Below are 20,876 nucleotides of genomic sequence, written 5' to 3' on the forward strand. Positions count from 1 at the left end.
GGAAACTGGTTGGCTTGATTAAAGTTTAATAATCTGCTGCTGAGGGGATTTTTATCAAGAATTTTTTATTTCACCTCATTTACTTATTTGAAGTGTATTATTTTGAAGACCATTTACAAAGTCATGCTCTACGATGTCTCTGCATACAAATTCTATTGATGCCTCAACAGAAAATATGCAATAGCAGCAAAACAAATGAACCCTTATATCCAATGTCCTACAGCATGACATGATAAATAACTTTTTTTTAAAAATTGTATACTTTATAACGCATGATGTGTTTATGACCTCAATTTTAATGAGTGACTATATAGTGAAATGATTGTTCAGTGTAATACTCAAAATTCATCCTCTGCATTTACCCCATACAGTGGGAAGTAAGCACTCACTGCAAGTCGTAAACACACACACACCCAGAACAGTGGACGGCTATCACTGCAGAGCCCAGGGAATAATTTAGGATAAATGCCTTTCTCAGGGGCACCACAGTCGTTTCCTGCCAGCAATGAGGGTCCAACAAGCAGCCTTCGGGTTGCAAGTCCAACTCGCTTACCATTAGGCCATGACTGCCCCAGACATGGAAAGCTTGGACTTTTAAAGATAAATGTGAAATAATTCCTCATACAGGACTATGCAAAAATGCTAAAACAGGATTAAAATGGTGAAAAATTTGAAGAAATGCTGACCAGTCATAATACACGGCATACATTTTCCTTATTTGATGGAAGTTGATAATTCTTCGTTTACCAACTTTACCTTTAATGTAATATTTGTAATCTAAAAATCCAAGGAAAATACCAGATGGACGAAATGTGGGAAATTGGGTGAAACGGCATGGGAAAAATATTTGTACTCGGTGCATGCTAGTAAGATCAGAGTGAAGCACTTAACACAATCTGTTTCCAGATCTGTGTTCTTATCCTAAGACACTGATTGAATAAAACAGTGAGTCTGGTTTCATTTTCCCCAATGTCTGAGTACCCCTGAAGGTCAGTGGGGAACATTGAAAGTAGGAGCTCTGCATGCTGATGCCACAGTGATATATAAGGTTGATGATTTTATGAATGAACTATTATGAGGCCTTTGACAGACAGCTTTCAGAGTGTGACAGTGGAAGATCATTCACTATGAGGGTGTTGCCATGATGGTTTCTGTGACTTTTGTGATCTGATTACATGCTGAGCAAGTCTTACATGTCACACACTGGCCAGTAAAAAATAGTCTGTCTCTCTGTTTCACAACTCTCCTCCTGAGAGGACAGGGCGGAGACGGAGCATGCCAGGCTCCGCCCCTGAAAAAGCGCCACCCACAATGGAGCCCTCTGCTGCTGCCACACCCTTCAGGGTCACAGTGAGTACTGTATTATATATGTGTTTTGTCATATGCAAGAGCATGTTGATGTGATTAAAAGTATAGTCTGTGTTCCAGATGTGTACTGCAAATCTCTATGTTACTTCTTTTTAAGATCTTCCGTATTAAAAGCTTACTAGTGCCAATAACTTCCTTATTTTTAATACATTTCCTCAAATGCTAATTTCCTGCATGCTATAAACTTGAACTCTATTGCAGTTTTTTAAATTAAAACGTGTAGTCACATTTAACCCAAGTCAAGTTCAGTTCAGCCACACACTTGAAATTCAAGATGTGATCTATCTCAAAACCACATGCTTAGACCCTAATCTTTAAAGTACTGCATTGAGGCCTTTAATTAAGAATTGATTCATTAGCTTTAAAAAAAAAAAACTTCAAACAGAGTTTGGACTTTATAACACTACACCAGAATATTACACAACACTACACCAGCATTTTACACAAATATACAATGAAATGAGCAAACCAGGCTCACATACATGTACTGCAAAAAGCAGATTTTTATTGATGGGCATCAGGGAAGGATTACTAACCGTCCATGCTCACTGTAGTCGGTATGAAGTTGCAATTATTGTATGTGTTAATGTAAGATTTGTTGTGTGGCTGATGAAAAAGTATTGCAATTCAAAGACAACCTGTTAGCAATCGTTTCAACTGACGCTCACATTATGTGCCGTTACAGGAAGTGAATTATTAGAAATCAACAGCAGGTATTCAGTAGTTTAAATCCCTCTATATGTAATTCAGCTTCACATACAGTAAGATACCAGATGTGACTGCAGCAGTGTGTGTAGGCTTTGGCATGTGCTTGCTATTTCTTAACATAAAGGAGAATGCAGATATAATGAAGTTTATTAGATCTTGGTGCAGGTTGAGTGTCTGAAGTCTTGAACTGTCCAGTCAGAGCACACTAGGGACATTTTCCAAACGGAAGTGAGCATCCATATCCTACTCTATTCATAGGGCAGAGCCCTTCGCGTGAGCTCTTTGAAGGGTGTAGGTGATTTATTTTCTTATATATGCTTTGGATCTCCCTTGGCAAAGTGACTGACAGTCCAGTGCTGCCTTGACAACACTGCATGTGCGCAGAATTGCATGTACATTTTGCTAACATTTAGCTATTTCTTCAGTTTTCTTTGTCCTGCATTTATTTATCTGTTTCTTCTTCTTTCTGGTCTCCTATTTACTCTGCTTGACTAATCTCTGGTTTAGACCATTAGTCATACGTTGATGTATTGACTGACCTTGGTTTTTCAGCAAGACATTTATTAATGGAATTTCATGTTAGGCAAATAAGAATGTATGGGAATATCTGTCCCTGACCCATCAAAAACAAATATAATTTCAACCATCATCCATCATCTTAAATCTTCCATTGTATAATCTTCACTGGTTTTATGTTTTTATTTTATGTGACCTTTATTTATAGAAAGTCCCACTGAGATCGGTGATCTCTTTTACAAGTGAGACCTGGCCAAGGTCTCAGCCATACAAACTAAAAAAATACAATGAATAAAAATAAAACTTACACAAATACCAATTTTAAAGCACAGAAATCTTTCTGAATGAAACAATCAAATGTCTTCTTTATCACATTTCTTCTTATTATTATTTTTTAATTCATAGATAGATGTCAATGTAATTAAAGCAGATCTTTAAATTTTTACCATAATTTTGCAAAATATCTCATCACGGTTTTTGCATAATTTGACAAATTTGCAGCATGACTGGACAATAAAATATTCAGTTCATCAGTGATATTTCCATGATTTTTCTTAAGGGCTTATCGTAGACCAAATATAACTAAGCCCGTGTCCTAGATTAATCTAAAGTCCTTTTAAGGAAATCGCGTCACTCCAGCGCCACATCTGCAACGTCTTCAGGTCTTGTTATAACAAAACAAACAAGACCTGGCGATGCTTCGCGTCTGCAAAGTCCCTCTAGCAGAGGATTTCGATTGATGATTGGTTCTTTTTACTGGGAGGCGGGACTAAAGTGGCCATTCTGATCGTTGCGATCTGCCTTGTTCATATCAATACACATCTTGTTAATATTAGGTATCTTTGTCTAAACCCTGTCGGCGAAGCTGCCCCTCAATCTCATAATTTTGTCTTTAAACAACTTTTGAGGAACATAATGTATATCATCATTTGTGTTTAAATAGTTTTTTCACACAATAAATATTTAAGTGGCTTATGTTTATTTTACTTTGTCAGTAATTTTAGATTGTCAGTTTTAATATTATGATATAGGGGCAGTTTCCTGGACAGGGATTAGACTAGTCCTAGACTTAAATACTTTTAAGAGCTCTCCAAACTGAAAACAACTTGCATTGACATATCTTAAAATCCATCAGTGCCCTTTGTTTTACCTCAAAATGCACACAGGTAATGTTTTTAGTAAGGCATGTTTATTAAAACTAGTCATGTTTACTAATTAAACTAAGGCCTAGTCCTGGATTAAGCTAATCCTGGTCCGGGAAACCGCCCCATAGAGTATAATGGTTTTCTGTTTTGACCAAATTTGTAAAAGCAGGACATTCCTATGGTCAAGGACATAAGATATCAGAATCCATGACCTTTATTGGACAGACCTGCTCAATAGTCGCTTATTAACCTGTACATCCTGACTAAAAAAGATACTGTCTGTTCCCTTTGCATCACCACACTTTCAGACCTGCAGCACAATTCTCTTGTTTATCTTTAGGTGGGCTTGTATCACTGTCTCTTTCGGTCCTCCGCTGATTTCATTTAATTTCCTTTACGTTCAGCACAAGTGAAGGGTGCACAGAAATACACTGACTGATTGCTCTGTGATTAAGAGATGTCTGTGTGTGATCATTTGCATATATTGTGAATAGTAATCAACAGGGAGCGTTAATTATGTAGAATATGTAGATGTGTTAATTGGTGTGGAGGGGGGGTCTACTTCTGTTTGTTTACTAACACTCTTTTGTCAGAAACTTGTGCTACTGCCTGATTTCTGATACCTTACCTCTCTTTTGCTTTTTAAAGTCCAATATTAAATGTGTTCTCAGTTTGTCACACCACCACAAAAAAATGTGTTACTGTATTTACCACCCAGACAAATTTGAATGATGAATACATTTGAATAAACCGCCATGTTAAGAAAATAAGTCGGAAATCTTGGACGATTTTCTGCTTCCAAACAATGGGTGTGTGTCTGCTGTCATGCTAAAACCACGTCACTCGTTGGAATAATAAAGTCGCTCTCTCAGCTTTCAAAATCATCTACCTGAATGAATGCTTACGATTGTGTTAGGGCCGGGGCCATGCTCGGTGGCTCAAGTGTGTCATTGAGCCACCGTTTTAGCCCCGCCCAAATAATCCTGACTACACAGTTTGCAGTCTTTGTGATGTGTTTCCGCAATATATTTCTAACATTTATAATGTGTTTAGAAACAATTGTGTTTAGATCCTCTCTTATAGAGCTGCATAACAACTAATCGCAACTAATCATTAGCAAACTAATTTGGTTTACATCATGTATGTGCATTGTGTATAATAATAATTTGTATACATAAATACACACATATAATTTTAGGAAAATAATTTTTTTATATATTAAGTATTCATATTTATATATAATATAAATTATATATAAATATAAAAATAAGTATACACATGCAAATATTTATTAAATATATACTTGCATCTGTACATAATTATTATTATACACAATACACACATATATATGATGAAAACAAAACTTTTATTCTGAAAACGATTAGTTGCGATTCTATGTTATGCAGCCCTACTCTCTTACTCGTGTCTTTCTCTTTGTGTCTCTATCAATTTGCTTTCTTCCTGCATTCTTTCCTGGTTAGTGGTTAGTGCATTTTTTTAAAAACTCTTATTGCTAAGTACTAAAAGAAATTTGGGAACGGGCTCATCTGATTTACAGAAAGCAACCGCTTAGGAATAGTTTTGCCGATAGACGATAGTTTCGCTTATCGACGATTGTCGGACATATACATGCTGATAGCGGGCATTTATGACGATAGTTGCCGATAGTTGTTATTATTATTATCATCATAGTTTCACATTATCATGCGCATTGCATGCTTTTCCTCACATGCAAATGTTTGTGGGCTTCACTTTGAGCTTGTAAGATGCGCGGATTCCTTCTCGCACACACCTGAACTTGTTATGCATGCGTCTTGGACTCTTTCTCGCACCAGAACGCGTTCGGCATGTACTCCTTCTAGCACCAGAACTTGTAATGTGCATGGCCCGGACTCTTCCTCGCACCTGAGCTTGTAATATGAGTGACATGAGCTTGTTCAATCATTTCCTTGCACTGGATAGGTTGTTAGGCGCACAGGGGTTTAAAACCAGCGAGCGTGTTGTTCCCGCTCCGTGGCCTGGGCTTTAACGACGCGCTCGGATTAATAACATCAGTTTTAAGAAGGTTGCGGTCGTGACAGTGTTGCCCTTCTTTTTTTGTCCACCAATCAAGTGACTTGTCATAAATAAGTAACAAATTAACAAATAAATAAATCAGTACACTATTGCCCATCCCCCCGATACTATCATATATCGGCAATCTCATATGCTGACGATAGGACCATCTAAAAATGGGGCATATCGCCCAACACTACTTAAGAATGTACTAAAGTCCATCCAGATGCATTAACACCACAGCAATCTGCATAGCAACACGCTTCAGAACATCCTAGCAACACACTAACAACTACCGAGAGCCCCCTTTTAATGTGATGCCATTTGAATTTAGCATCAGCACACACACACACACATTTCATTTTTTAAGGAAAGTGTAATTTTTCAATATGCTCTACAGCTTGACAATGAGGATAAAGACCACACTTTCCATGTCCTTGAATCTCTGTCTTTATCGCCTTCTGTCTTTTCTTCTCCATCTTTTTTACTTTTTCTCACGTATTGCCTCCCTTTCCCAATGTCCTTGATGCCAACCTGCTGTCTCCATGGTAACAGCTGCCTAAAGGAAGTTGTGCCTTGAGCCGCAAAATGTGACAGGTGCTTTCACAAAAAGAGGGTGTATACAGTGGTAGATTTAGCGAGTGAATGAATGGTGGTGAAAGATATGAAATAAGTAAGAGACAAGAAGATTTTCACTGCATGTGATTATTTTGACCTCTATTTCTCCTTCTCCCTCTCTCTCTCTTCTTCTCTCTATATTGTATATCTCTCTCTATCATTCTCTCATTAGGGGTTTCTGAGCCGCAGGTTAAAAGGCTCAATAAAGCGGACTAAAAGTCAGCCTAAACTGGACAGGAACAGCAGTTTCAGACACATTCTGCCAGGCTTCAGACCTGTGGACAACGACAGGTAAAACCACGGCTAATTTTCTTCATGCTCCAATCTAAAGCAGCTGTACCACCAGTGTCACCAATCAGACACAAGGGGGTTTGGTCAGACAAACAAATAGTCCTGCACCAAGCTCATACTATTGGTTGATTCAATGTTGCTGCAACATTTTTGTAAAATCATTGAGACAGATTGTTTACAGTTTTTGGGGATATCAGTCTACAAATCTGACCGCTGGCTGAACGGCTGATGCAAAAGGCTCACAAAACTGGAAATGCTTCAGGAGTTTTAAAGTTGATCAGATTGGTTACATCCAACAGGATTTCTGGGAGACTTGTGTTTTGTGTTATTTAAGAGTCTGTCTGGAAATAAAGCCTAAGCAGTGATTGGTTGATTTACATGTCAGTCAGGTGGCCTTCATTGCTTTTGCTCTCCAAAATGGGAGAAAGTATTTTAGTTACTTTGATTTGCAATAATTTTAGCATTATGAGAATAGTCTTCAAATCAGTAGGGCCGACCTTAAAAGTATATGGACCCTGTGAAAAACAAATAATTGGTTTTGATCCACTTTACTAAAAGTTTACTGGATGCGATTCAAGATGTATCAAAGTTGAATAGGACTCAGTAGATGTGTTTGCATGCCTTTAAATGTGATATGCTCAGTATTAAAATATAGCTCCACATAGGGTAGAGCGGAGCACAACAACGCTTTTTGGTTTTGGCTCAATCATTCAAAAAATATTTGAGTTTGATTAATTATATTTTTACACAAGCAACACACACATTTCTGCTACAAATGAACATTTGAAGTTTGTTTTTAGTACTTATCATTCTTGGAAAATTACACCAAACATGACAGAAGTGCAAACGTTACCACATAGGTGGGGTTAATTGTAACAGGCAGGGGTTTAGTTGTAACACTTGCTAAAAAATACGTTTGCAGGCAAATATTTCAATACTATTTTGTCTATATACTTAATGTGGATATTCTTTATATATCTGTCTATAATAGACAGATATCCACACTGTATTTATTCATCCGGCCCTTTTCTAACAATACTTCAATTATAAATGGATACAAATGTCTAAATATGTGAGAAAAAAGCAGCACAATTATGACATTTTTTTTTTATATGTGACCCAGTCTGTAATAACCATACTACAGTTTCAAAATCAAATTCTGAGATAATGTGCATCAAAATCAGATTTTAGCCATTCATTTCATTATGATTTCAATCTTTGACGTGACCTTATTCAATCAATATTAAATATATGAAGAAAAATAAATTTGACACACGATTTTTGATAAGACAGGCACATTTATTTTGTTGGCAGCCAGCAATCATTCGTGTATAGCCTATTTAAAACAACTGCAAGAATTACGCTAACGTTAGCGGTTTTTATCGTAAGTGCTGAGGGGTTAGTTGTAACACAGCGTCACAACTAACCCCGCTGGGTGAAAATATGTTCAAGCCCACCAAAAAAGTTGCTAAGAGCTGCAGACATATTTCAAAACGATGCTATGTGTTAGTCAACAAGACACTGATTCATATGACATAGCATTGGGTTTTGTATCTTACACACCCAACTTAGAAACCTAAAAAAACCATGATGAAACAATTTACTTAAGTTATATGCCACCAAAACACTCGTTATCAATAACTCTCTGGAAAAACATTATACATTCCCAATAATTTGTGGGAGATCATCTTTTGGCAGCATGAAAAAATACCGGAAAAACAAAACGCTCAACCTTGTGCAACAATCTAAACAGTCCGTGTTACAACTAACCCCGCCTTAGTTTTTGCCCCGCGCACCCCTACACATTTTCTTATGTCCATAGTGAATGTGTGAAGTGTGTGTGTGTGTTTGGCAGACTGGTTATTGAGGTCACTTTTGACATTCTTCTCTTGTCAGTGAAAACAGTCAGGGCTTTGCAAGTCCAATCTGTCATCTGCCTCTTTCTCTTGAGATGCTCGTTCATGCATCCTTCTTTTTCCTTATTCCATAAATATCCTCTTTTTAAACAGACTGCAGCTGTGCCCTGCTCTTCAGCATTTGCTCATTTCCATGCAAATGTCTGCTTGTGTTGTTCTTTATTTTACCATAAGTTTCATACACTTAAGGGTTTTTCATGCTGTGCTTAACGCTGGGTTATCTTCTTTTAAACTCCACTTTTAACCACGGGTAAAGCAGCGTTTCACACTTGCAGTTTTGTTAGGGGGCACATTTTCCGTTTATTTCGACCTGGATTACTAGTTAAAGCTATGTTTTAACAATCAGCTCCTACCAGGTTGACCCAACCTTACCAGCTGGTAGCCCACCTGATCAATCACGTTGGAGCAGCTTGAAAACATTAAAATTCAAGAATGTGGTTTTGAGATTTTTCAGCATATTTCTATCGTCACAGTCCAAAGGTGGCTAAATAAATCTTTGACTAACATCCATTGAAAAGAATTGGCATTCATACGGTTTAGGATGCTTTAGTAACAACTATCTTACCTTTTATCAGCAGTATTAGCTTTGGCTGCTATCCAAAACCCACGGCCTGAGCTGCTCATCCGTTCTTTACCCAAATGAGATTATATGTGCGGATGCTGCTAATCCCAAAAGCATCTCATTTTATAGGATTAAGTGTAGTAATTGTCTGTATTTGGTCGGAGGAAAGCATGGCTGGTTGTATTTAAACTGTTAGGGCATGAATACTCTCGACTTCTGTGGGGTAAAATGGATTTTTGTTAAAGGTTGGTGTCCGATTCTCCAGCTGATGTGAGTGGAGATTTTTTATGTGCTCTCTCTCTCTCTCTCTCTCTCTCTCTCTCTCTCTCTCTCTCTCTCTCTCTCTCTGTCTCTCTCTCTCTCTCTCTCTCTCTCTCTCTCTCTCTTGTTTGAAAATGACCCTGCATTTTGTGCTACCATAGAGTCTGATTGCAGAATCTATTAGAAAGAGTCAAGAGGTCTGAATAGAGAACAACTCTGCTTTTAAAAGCACGTAAATTAAACGTTACTTTTTTAGGCAGATATATGATCTGTATTTGTATATCTCTGTCTAAGTGCCTTGAGTACTTTAGTACTAGTTATTTTTGACAAATGTTGATTTGTGTGTGTGTGCAGTATATAAGAATGGGTACATTTGTACGTCTCATTCACTTGCATGGGAGTGCACCTTTATCTCTACATCATTTAGTAATGTCAATGTACAGCCTTACATCAACATTTTGATGCACAGTGTTTCTCCATCTCTTTTTTGTGTTTTTCTCTCCAATGTTCATCCATCATTAAATGGTTTAGTTTGTACTGTTTGTCTGTACTCTTGGCACAGATGGCACATAGAGACTTTGGAAACACGATGCCAGCCACAAGCTGATCTATTTACCAATAAACCAGTGAAATGTAAATCAGATAAGAATTATCAGTAATCGTTTGTAAACTGGGATTGCAAATTGATGATCTATCTAATAAATGTACTGTGGACAGCCTACAAATACATTCAGAGACACTTTGTCAAAGACTTGAATAAAGTCTGTAGACTGGCACTTTATTTAATATTATACTGCTACAGCTCAGATTTTCATGATTTGTCAAGGTCAAATCCAAATTAAAACTATTTGAACATTTTACCTCTTTTATTTGTCTCTCGCACATTTTTTCTCTCTCCCTCACGAGCAAGAATAAAGGTGATGTTGTCAAGGAAACGGTCATATTTGAAATTTAAATATCTCACCGTTGTTTTATTGCTCAGTAAATTGCATTTGATAAAAACAGTACTAATTTCTGAGAAAACAGTGAGGTTTAAAGATTGCGCGGCAGCAACTTTTAATCAAACTGTCAAACGTAATATATTTTTTAGTGAGTGATTTTAATAAGGCCTCGAAGAGCTGCTGGCTCTGTTTGGACAACAAAATCTGTGCTCGCTCATTTATAATCCATTACATGAACTGCATGTAATACACTTTTATAAAACGCTTTATAGAACAATATGGATTTTTACTGCTGATGCTTTATGTCAGTAGTTACCTGCTTTGTGATGTGATGTTAAGTTCAATCTGAAAAACTGATCAATTCAATAACAATGAGCTCTCTTTTATTTACATGTTTGCTTAGAAATGAAATAGCATACAGTAAAAACATGACTAGTTTGAATCTTTCAAGAAAATCAAATCATAAGTTTTGAAAGAAACCTTATGTTGTGTGTTAGCAAACATACTGTACATATGTCAGGGTAAAAGCAGCAGAATTTCTGTATTTTTTTGTTTTAAAGCCCATGCAGTATTTTAAAATATGCCTTATGGTTTTATTTATTAGAGTTGGGGTACTCGAACCTGGACTCGACTCGAGTCCAATTTTCAATGAACTCGGACTTGTCACGCACTCGGGTGAATTTGTACTCGGACTTGACACGGACTTGGACATTTTGGACTCGGAAAATATCCCGAGTACAGTCGAGTCCACGTTATGTGTAACAATAAAACCAGCATAAACTTGAGATGAGAAATTAAATAATGTCTCACTGTCTCCCCTCCTGTTATTTTACTGCAACACACTGGCAGGCAGCAGCCAGTCGCAATGTACGTGCAGACAAACACACACATCACACACATCAATGCGTGGCTAGCACGATGTCCTCAAAGTCAGCAATAAATTGTTTTGCTTACGAAAATCATAGAGAATTTATTTGCAAGACATCTGGTAAAAAGAAGATACCTCTATATCCCTTTCTTTTCTTGGAAATCATTTTTGATAGGAAACTAGTTGACATAAAATAAAAATGTTCAATGGCAATGACCAGTTGCAAACATTTTTACATTGCCATTGTTTTAATGGGTTGAAAGGTTAAAGTATCAATAGAAAGTAACAATTTACAATACAAATTTTGTATCTTTTTTCAATTTAATTACTTTCTGGACTCGGGAGGACTCGACTTGAACTCGGACTTGAGTCCAACTCGGACCCTTTTGGACTCGGACTTGGACTCGGACTTGATGTTTAAGGGCTTGGTCTTGACTCGTACTCGACAAAGGCGGACTCTGACCCAACTCTATTATTTATGCTTTGTATATTTAATTGTCTGAGCTGTTACTTAAGTCAGGTCACTTAGATCATCTCCACAATGATTTTTGTAAGTTGGGAGGTGGGTGTTGACAGAGATCGATCTGAAAATAGCAATTTTATTTAGCATAGGGAAAATATGTTTTGGTTGATTATACGTTGTGTTTTCTGTCACAGCCATCTGTTTGTGCTGATCTGAGATGAAAGGCAGCCATCTGACTAACAAAGATATGTTTATGACATTCATATTTCTATGCATGTCTAGTTTTTTTTTTTGTATTAAAATATGTTAGCTGTTTATTACAGTAGCCTACTTGTTATATTTATAGTTGTTTATTAATTATTACTATTATGTGCATCTACATCACTGGATGAAAGCAGGGGTGGAGACAGTATGGAAAGAGTTTGGAATTAGGGCAGGTGGCATCACACTTTTTTTTGACTACTTGACTATGTTCACTTAATGCTTAAATTTACACCATTTGGAACTATTACAGTAACTTGGTTAAGTTTTTTAAAGAGTTTTCTGTTAATAAATCAACCTTGAACAATGAAACTGGAGTGCCTGCAAAAACATCACCACCTGTTCCTGAATGTGCAGCTAAACAATAGACCGGCACAGAGTAAAACCATCTACACACAAACCCTGAAAGAGGAAGTATGTATGAGAAAGAGACTTTCATTCCAATACAGTAGTGGTCATAAGTGATGTCTGACTTTGAATAGTTGGCATCTTAAAGATAAAATGTTGGGTAACAATTTACTTGAAGGGGTTTTAAATAGACTGACATGACACCTTCATAATCATGACATGACACGTGTTATGAACATGAAGGAGATCTTATGCACATTTATGACAACGATCATTAAGTGTCATTTGTTCAGTTATGTCATTTTTTATGCAAAGATGACATTGTTAGAAATGTCTTTGTTATGACTTGACATAAACCAATACATCATAACTTGTCATAAATCTGTCATAAACATGACATAGCAGAATAATGATCAAACTTAAGAAACTACCTAGCTTTATGGGTTAACGTTACATTAAACTGTCCATAGACTTTAAAAAAGATGAAAGACCCCTGTTCGCTCTCTTCCATTGGTGAAAAGTGAAGCCGTCAGTGTCCCGATATGGCGCTGACATCTTGGGTCTTGAGTCTGCGCAGAAGCGATTTCGGGACCAGTCCTGCGCAGTAGTGAACAGGACGTAAAGCCGCGAAATCAAGACCCCGCTCTCGCAGAACGCGCATATCACACTATATCACAGCTGTCAATCATGACGTGACACCACCGTTTTTATATCATTAAATAACCAACTAAACACAAACTTTTTTTTAAAAACAAACATTTGAATTTACATCAGCGTGATCAACACTACAGTAAATGACAGAAACCAGCTTCGGAAAAAAGATAATTGAAGTGTAATTAAATTTTTTAGTCTCAAGTCCCATTGAATAACATGGGGAGGCGGGGTTTATGACCTATACAGGGACCAGACAATGGGGGGCGATCGAGACGTTTTGGCTTCACTTTTCAGGGCTTGTGCGGCATGCTTGAAACTGTCATTTAAATGTCATTAAGAGTTAATATTGTCAAATAATTTTAAATACCTTAACAAAATGCAACAGACACGTCAAAATATTATACTTACGTTTATGTATGTGCACAATACATAACAAAACTGACAACTAACAAAGCTTGTTCTTCCTCACACAGAGAGTTCTAAATTTTTCTGACATTAAATTCATGTAATAACCTGTTTTTCCAGTTATATGGACCCAACGGTGCATGGCTTAATCCATTATTATACTGATTTCATTTAATTTTAGGTGATTCGGTCTCCAAATGCAATAAAATATGATTTTAGCAATTTTAATTAGTATTATTAATTATTATTAAATGATTGATTTTATCATGGAGGAAACAAACAAAAAAATTGAAGAATATTCATGATGCTGTTATAAAACTATTTAACTATTGAGTATATGACATTTTAACGACAAATCCATTTACTGTAATACTGTAAAAGGTGGTCAGATATGTTGTCTTGGTAATGTCAAATTGTCATGACAAGTTATGATATATTGGTTAATGTCAAGTTGTCATAACAAAGACATCTCAAACAATGTCATCTTTGCATTAAAAATGGCATAATTGAACGAATGACACTTAATGACAGTTGTCATAAATGTGCATAAAATCTCCTTCATGTTCATAGCACGTGTCATGTCATGATTATGAATGTGTCATGTCAGTCTTATGAACAACCCTTCAAGTAAAGTGTTACCGAATGTTGTGTGCATGGTGCATTGGTGTGTTTGGAGTATAAAAATCACACACTGTAATATTACCTGTGACCTTTTTGTTTTTCTATGCATTTTTCGCATATTCAAATAAAACACAGATTCCTCTGCCATTTTGCCCAAAACATGCTAACTAACATCAGCCAAAATAAACAGCTTTCTTTTTACCAATAGCTAACAGTCGCTGAGTCACAAGTTTCCCTCATCTCCTGAGCCCATTTGGCCTGATGGGATAGCAAAGTCTCCACCCATGGTGGCACACGACTCAGAATCTCAGCAGGTGCAGTAGGTCATCCGGGGATTGTATCACAAATACTGTTTAGATATCCAACTTATTTAACATACTGCTTTTGAAATACTATGTAGCAGGCATGCAAATGTGGATGGTGGGTAGGAAAGAGAGGAAATAGGACAGTGGAAAACATGTAAGAAAAGAGAAGATAAGAGCACAAGGGGGCAGTAGAGAGAGAAAAAAAGATTGTATGGGGGGAGGGAAAAAAGAAAGAGAGCATGAATGGGAGACAGAAAGAGAGAGAGAGAGTTTCCTCCGCTCCGCCCTTCCCAGAAAAGAACCGGCAGCCGTTGGGCTGCTCAGTTCACTGGGCGAGCGTGAGAGAGAGAGAAAACCGGAGCGAGGGAAACATTCAGTGGCGTGAAAGAGAAAAATGAGAGACGCCCAGCAGATTGCATCCCATCTCCTCCCTCATTCTCTCCAGGGTTCGACTGCTGCACACTGAATTCACATGATGACTGGTGAGAGCTCAGCTGTTGACATGATCTGCCTCTTTTATTTGCTTTGAATGTTTTTAGTGTATGTTACTCTATTGGTAATGTATGTGACTGTGCAAACTGCATGCCTGATATGTACACTCTTATATTAACATGCTGTGGTCTGAACGTCTATGTGTTCCAGTCTGTGTTTGTGCGAGAGATGGGGGATGTTGGTCACATTAGATGTTCTGGGTCATTGGACTTATGTGGTTAAATTATGATGCCATTGTCATTTGGAGTCACACACATCTGCCTGTGTGTGTGTTTTTGTAAGTAAAGCTCCTTTCTTTTTGAAGGGTGTATTTATACAGCTCTCTTGTTGCTTGATAAGTAAAGTCATTTACTGAAGGATGTTGCCTGTTCATTGCAGTCTGTTCGTTGTTGATTTCTTTGGTTGGTTGTTTGGCTTTTACCTGCCATAGATGGCTTGGGGTTATGAACTTTTCGCAAGCTGTCAGTTTGCGTATGAATGTGTGTGTACATGTTTCCCGTCTGTAATTACATTTTAGTTGCACAGCTGCTCTCATTCATAACATTGAATCACACACACATACATAGCACAGACTCATCTCCCTCATTGGATTTATTAATTTGAAACTTGATTTTCTGAATAACTAAATTCAAACACTGAAAACCCTTATACGTACTAGAAAATATATAGCAATTTTCTACAGCTTATATGGCGCAAAATTTTAAATGATTTATTTGAGCCAGTGATTTTCCAAGAATTGGTTTACAAATGGTCTGAATGATTCAGCAGCAAATCACAAATTACTGGAAAGGTCATGAAGATTCATTGGTCAGAAAAGTCTGGGAAATCTTTGTTTACTGTCATATTAAATAACATTTACTTCATGGTGCCATAGAAAAACAGTTTTTGGCTCAATTGTTCCATTAAAGGGATAGTTCACCCAAAAATGAAAATTCTATCATCAATTACTCACTCCAATGTTGTTACAAACCCATATAAATTTGTTTGTTCTGATGAACACAAAGGAAAATATTTTGAGGAATGTTTATACCAAACCGTTCGTGGGCCCCATTCACTTCCATAGTGAGAAAATAATACTATGGAAGTAAATGGGGTCTAAGAATTTGAACGATTCATCAGAACAAAAATGTATACGGGTTTGTAACAACAATTATTTTCTTTTTTTTGTGAACTATCCCTTTAAGAACCTTTAACATCTGAAGAACGTTTCTGTTTTAAAAAAAATGCTCATTTTCCAGCTCCCCTTAAGTTAAACATTTGATTTTTACCGTTTTGGAATCCATTCAGCTGATCTCCGGGTCTGGCGCTAGCACTTTTAGCATAGCTTAGCATAATCCATTGAATCTGATTAGACCATTAGCATCGCACAAAAATAACTAAAGAGATTCAATATTTCTCCTATTTAAAACTTGACTCTTCTGTAGTTACATCGTGGACGAAAACCGACAGAAAATTAAAAGTTGCGATTTTCTAGATCGATATGGCTATATACTCTCATTCTGGCATAATAATCAAGGACTTTGCTGCCGTAACATGGCTGCAGCAGGCGCAATGGTATTACGCAGTGCTTGAAAATAGTCCCCTTGGTAACTTTCAATAGCAGGGGACTATTTTCGGGCACTGCGTAATATCATTTTATAAAGGAGAAATATTGAAACGTATTAGTTACGTATTTTTGAGCGTGATGCTAATGGTCTAATCAGATTCAATGGATTATGCTAAGCTATGCTAAAAATGGTACCGCCAGACCCGGAGATCGTCTGAATGGATTGCAAAACTGTAAAAATCAAATGAGCTGGAAAATGAGCATATTTTCAAAAAAAGTTTCCCTTTAAGGACCTTTTTTTAATAGTGTAAACAATGTAAACAAGAACCAGCTTGGGGCAGTTGTAGTCTAGTGGTTAGAAAGTTGGTCTGAAACTGGAGAGTTGCTGGTTCAAGTCTCATGGCCGGCAAGTTGCGACTGAGGTGCCCTTGAACAAGGCGCCTTAACCCCATTTGCTTCCTGGGCGCTGTGGGAATAGCTGCCCTCTGCTCTGGGTGTGTGTGTGTACACCACTCACAGGGATGGGTTAGAGGTCACATTTCAAGTATGTGTTCTATACTTGAGAAATATGTCGCTTTCACTTCATTTGCATGAAGAACATTATAAGGTTACCTGACGAACGTATCTACAGTGTATATAAATACATAGGATAAATGCCAGTGAATAAGATCTATCAATTGTTCTAGCAACAAATTGCAGAGGCTTGGCTCTATAATGTACAGTAAAAGCTCAGTCTTGTATTATCAAAGGTCCCTTTACTAAAAAAGGGAACGTGCAAGGAAACCCAAAATGATTTTATCAACACCTCTAAACTGAGAAGATGAGGAAATTTAGAGATACTGTGGAGAAGAATGGTGTGAAAATAGAGGAAGGGATGAGGAGAGATTATCTCCTCAGTACCAGCTGTTGGTCCACATCTCCGCAGCATTACTGGAATTTTGAAATGGAGCTGTTATGTGTGATTGGAGGATAAATAAGGCATTAAAAAAACAATAGTACTATACTATAAAATGTTTTTGAAACTTGAAATAGACTCTGCAGGTCATCTCTCTCTCTCTTTTTCTTCGAGACTCTCTGTAATTGCACTGTCATGACCAATCTTTCTCTTATATTGATTTGTTGTGCACTGTTGAGGCGTGTCGACGTCTTAAGTCTCCTGGAACATCAGGAAAATGGTAAGGTGATGTCTTCAGAGGATAGCAGGTCATGTTTACCATAATTTTGACATGTTCTGTATGTTTGGATAAAGAGGTGAAGACTTTGGCGAAACTGGACAGAAAGTGAGAGACACAGAATCCACAGAGAGACAGATGTTGTCCCAAAGAGTCGGATCAATACGAAGGCCCACAATCTTCCAATATGGGAGGCCAGCCAAAGAGACAGAGAGACGACAGGCTAAGATGGTGCCATAGAAAGCATGTCTATTTTGACTGATCTGGGTTGCATGTAGGACACGCTTAAAATGGAATGCTACCATATTTGTTAGTGTTACGCCTCGAGATAAATAAGGAGGAATTTTATCAAGACGTTTTAGAAAAGTTATTCCTGTCGTGTGAGGCTGGAGCAAAGGAGGCCATCGAAGACAAACAACAACATCACAAAAAGAAAATAATGAATTAAGGATGAAAGGAACTGAACAGAAAGAGAGTCAACATTACACCATTTGCAATGGCTGGATTTTGTTTAAAATCATCCGACATGTGAACGTATTTATCTTCACTATGTTGTTTTTCTTTGTGCAAGAAAATCTCCAGCATGTTTTAGCTTAAATTGGAGCCAGGCAGGGATTCTTTCCTATGTGACAGATAAGAAATGTCTGCTGGATAAAACAAATAGGGTATGAAACAGGTCTTTTGGTTAAGAAAAAGGTGACCCGTGCTGTCGAAATGAGTTGGAATGTACACAGTCTAATTTTAAGTTTCAGGCAAAAGAAGTGATACATTTTGATTTTGGTAGAATTTGAGGTTTTTATAAAAATAAGTATATTGAGCCGTCGTCTAGGGATCCTAATGCTCTGAATAGTAATTATATTTATTTTGTTTATTTTCTGAGAGCCGCATCTTCCTAAATTTTAATTTCAAAGGATGGACAACCATCGGAAGCACTTGCGCCAGGGCTGTCACCAGAACATTGACATACAATGACAACAAAACACATACCCTCACGCCTATACACGTTGTCTTCTGTTCCACCAACAACGCAATAATAATAAAAATTTACATTGTAGCAATTAAACAAACATGATCTGCAGCATATTAAGTTAAAGTGTACTCGCCTAAAGCTAAGCATAGAGGGTTGTCGAAATTAGTATCATTTGACATACAACAACGTTGGAACGGTCCTCTTTCTACACACTTGTAAACACTGGGACGTAGTTTCGATACGTCATCCGTGACCTCTTGACGTGATGACATATTACGTGAGGTCGTGCTGGCGTGTCACAGGACTGGAAGAAGATGAGAAGTTGTGGTTTAAAAGTGCATATTTTTTCTTTTTCTTGCCAAAAATGACAATTGTTTCGCTAGACCCTTATGCCTCGTTTAAGGGCGCACTCACATTATCCAAACCAAACCAAACCATGCCCCAGCGCGTTTGTCACCCCTCCCTACTCCCCCAGGTGCACGCACTCACACTGTACTTTTTATCGATCCGAGTCCGGGCGCGCTTTCGTCATTAAAATGCGATTGTTTTGAAAAAAGCAGGAAGTAAAGCTCTCTCTTAACACTGGAACCCACCGTAATGATAAGTCTGTGTTTTTTTTATTCGGAGTCGTTTGGTGCGCGATTACAGACAGCCTTCTCACATGTCATCATATTGCTTAGTTGATCTGTCACGTGCGCAGCTCGGACATTCACGTAACCCTGCTGCGCGCATCAAAAGGTTTTTACGGCGGCAGATGAAGGTGAGTGGTCGCGCAGCTGACGTCTTCACCTTTTGAATCGCGCTCAGGCGCGAATGCGCTCACACCACAGCCTTCCGCGCCTGAGCCCAAGTGAACCGCGCTCCGGCCCACCTCTGCAACACGGCCGTGGCGCGATTAACCAATCCGCGCCCGGGCGCGGAACAGAGCGATCACACTTGTCAAACAAACCAGGCTTTGGGGGTCAAACGCGCCCGAGCGCGGTTTGGTTTGGATAGTGTGAGTGCGCCCTAAGATCGTTTAGAGTCCTTTGAAAGTGCAATTTTGAACTACATTAAAACTTAACTACGTTAAGTATTGGGGTCCATTATAGTTTATTAAAATGAGAAAAATCCTGGAATGTTTTCCTCAAAAAACATAATTTCTTCTCGACATCAACATTTTTGATGACATGGTGCTGAGTAAATTATCTGGATTTTTTTTAAAAAAAATTTACTAATCCTTTAAGACTTACAATGCTTACAATGCACAGCTGCGCGGAAGGAATAACGAGTGATATATAAACCTTACAGCATACCCCATAAAAACCATCTTATATCATCTATATCTACTATGTACCATACTACAAACAAACTCTTCATTTTAATAAACAGGACATCTAAAACAAAATATAAACGTATTAAAAGGCAATACTGCTGGAGACTTGCCATTGGCTGTATTTGAATAAATAATGAGGTGAGTCTAAGAAAGGAAAGCAGGAAATATTTTAGGGATGTTTTATTATAAATATAACTTTGTTTCATATTATTATATTTTATATCATTATGTTTAATGTAATAATGTGTTAAATTGTCTGGTTTAAATTTTGATGATGCTTTTTTCCAAGTCACCGTTGTAATCCGATCCTTTACTGCAGTTAAATACTGCTGAAGAGAGCGTTCAATGACCGAGAGAGAGAGAGAGAGAGCAATAGCGCAAGCTCATACGTAATGAAAATTATCAAGTTTACATCAGTATTTTTGTCTTAAATAATAAGTATGACCATAGGATTAGGGGGGCATGCTGTGTCATCTGGGGGGGGTACTGCCCCTAATGCCCCCACCTTGCTAACGTGCATCTGACGTTTTGGGAAAATACAGTGAAGTTGTTTGATGTTAAAAGTTTTATTAAGAAAGATAAAGTGCAGGACCAGATTGATGTTATTAAGAGTTATTAAGAACGATAAGACAGCTAAACCATTTTACTTGGACTGACGTTAATTTTTTTCAAGTTTTCTTCAAATTTACCCTTGACTTCAAACAGATGTAGCGCTGTCCAACAAATCATACATACTTTTGTAGGTTGTTTAATAAAGATATAAATATAAAATTAAGCAACTCATTTTTTGAAAATTTGCTCATTTCACTCAATTTGCCAGGATATATTAATTTCTTTAATAAAGTAGAAGTGTCTTATCACACATTTTGTATATATAAACCATTTTAGGCAAGGCAAGGCAAGGCAAGGCAAAGTTTATTTGTATAGCACATTTCATACACAAAGGTCATTCAAAGTGCTTTACATAGAAATGAGAAAACAAAAATCAAAGATACATGAATTTGAAATATCAATTAAAAGAAAATAAAGGTGATTTTAATAAAAACTGTTTAAATGTGTGAAAAAGAATAAAACA

The 20,876-nt window shown here is 37.4% G+C and overlaps 1 protein-coding gene across 4 annotated transcripts in view; it reads left to right on the forward strand.

The window, feature by feature from the left end:
- dab2ipb (DAB2 interacting protein b) overlaps nucleotides 1-20,876 on the forward strand; it is a 118,805-nt gene that overhangs the window by 31,430 nt on the left and 66,499 nt on the right. For 2 of the 4 annotated variants that reach the window (XM_055199608.2, XM_055199605.2), the window contains exons 2-3: nucleotides 1,241-1,350; nucleotides 6,583-6,701. In XM_055199608.2, coding sequence (XP_055055583.2) covers nucleotides 1,276-1,350; nucleotides 6,583-6,701 — 194 coding nt within the window. In that variant the 5' untranslated portion in view covers nucleotides 1,241-1,275. Of the gene's footprint in view, nucleotides 1-1,240; nucleotides 1,351-6,582; nucleotides 6,702-14,589; nucleotides 14,789-14,995; nucleotides 15,076-20,876 lie in introns of those variants that run through there. The other 2 variants (XM_055199609.2, XM_073860560.1) reach the window with 2 other exon arrangements.

The sequence above is a fragment of the Misgurnus anguillicaudatus genome, chromosome 22, assembly GCF_027580225.2.
Source record: "Misgurnus anguillicaudatus chromosome 22, ASM2758022v2, whole genome shotgun sequence".
NCBI lineage: Eukaryota > Metazoa > Chordata > Actinopteri > Cypriniformes > Cobitidae > Misgurnus > Misgurnus anguillicaudatus.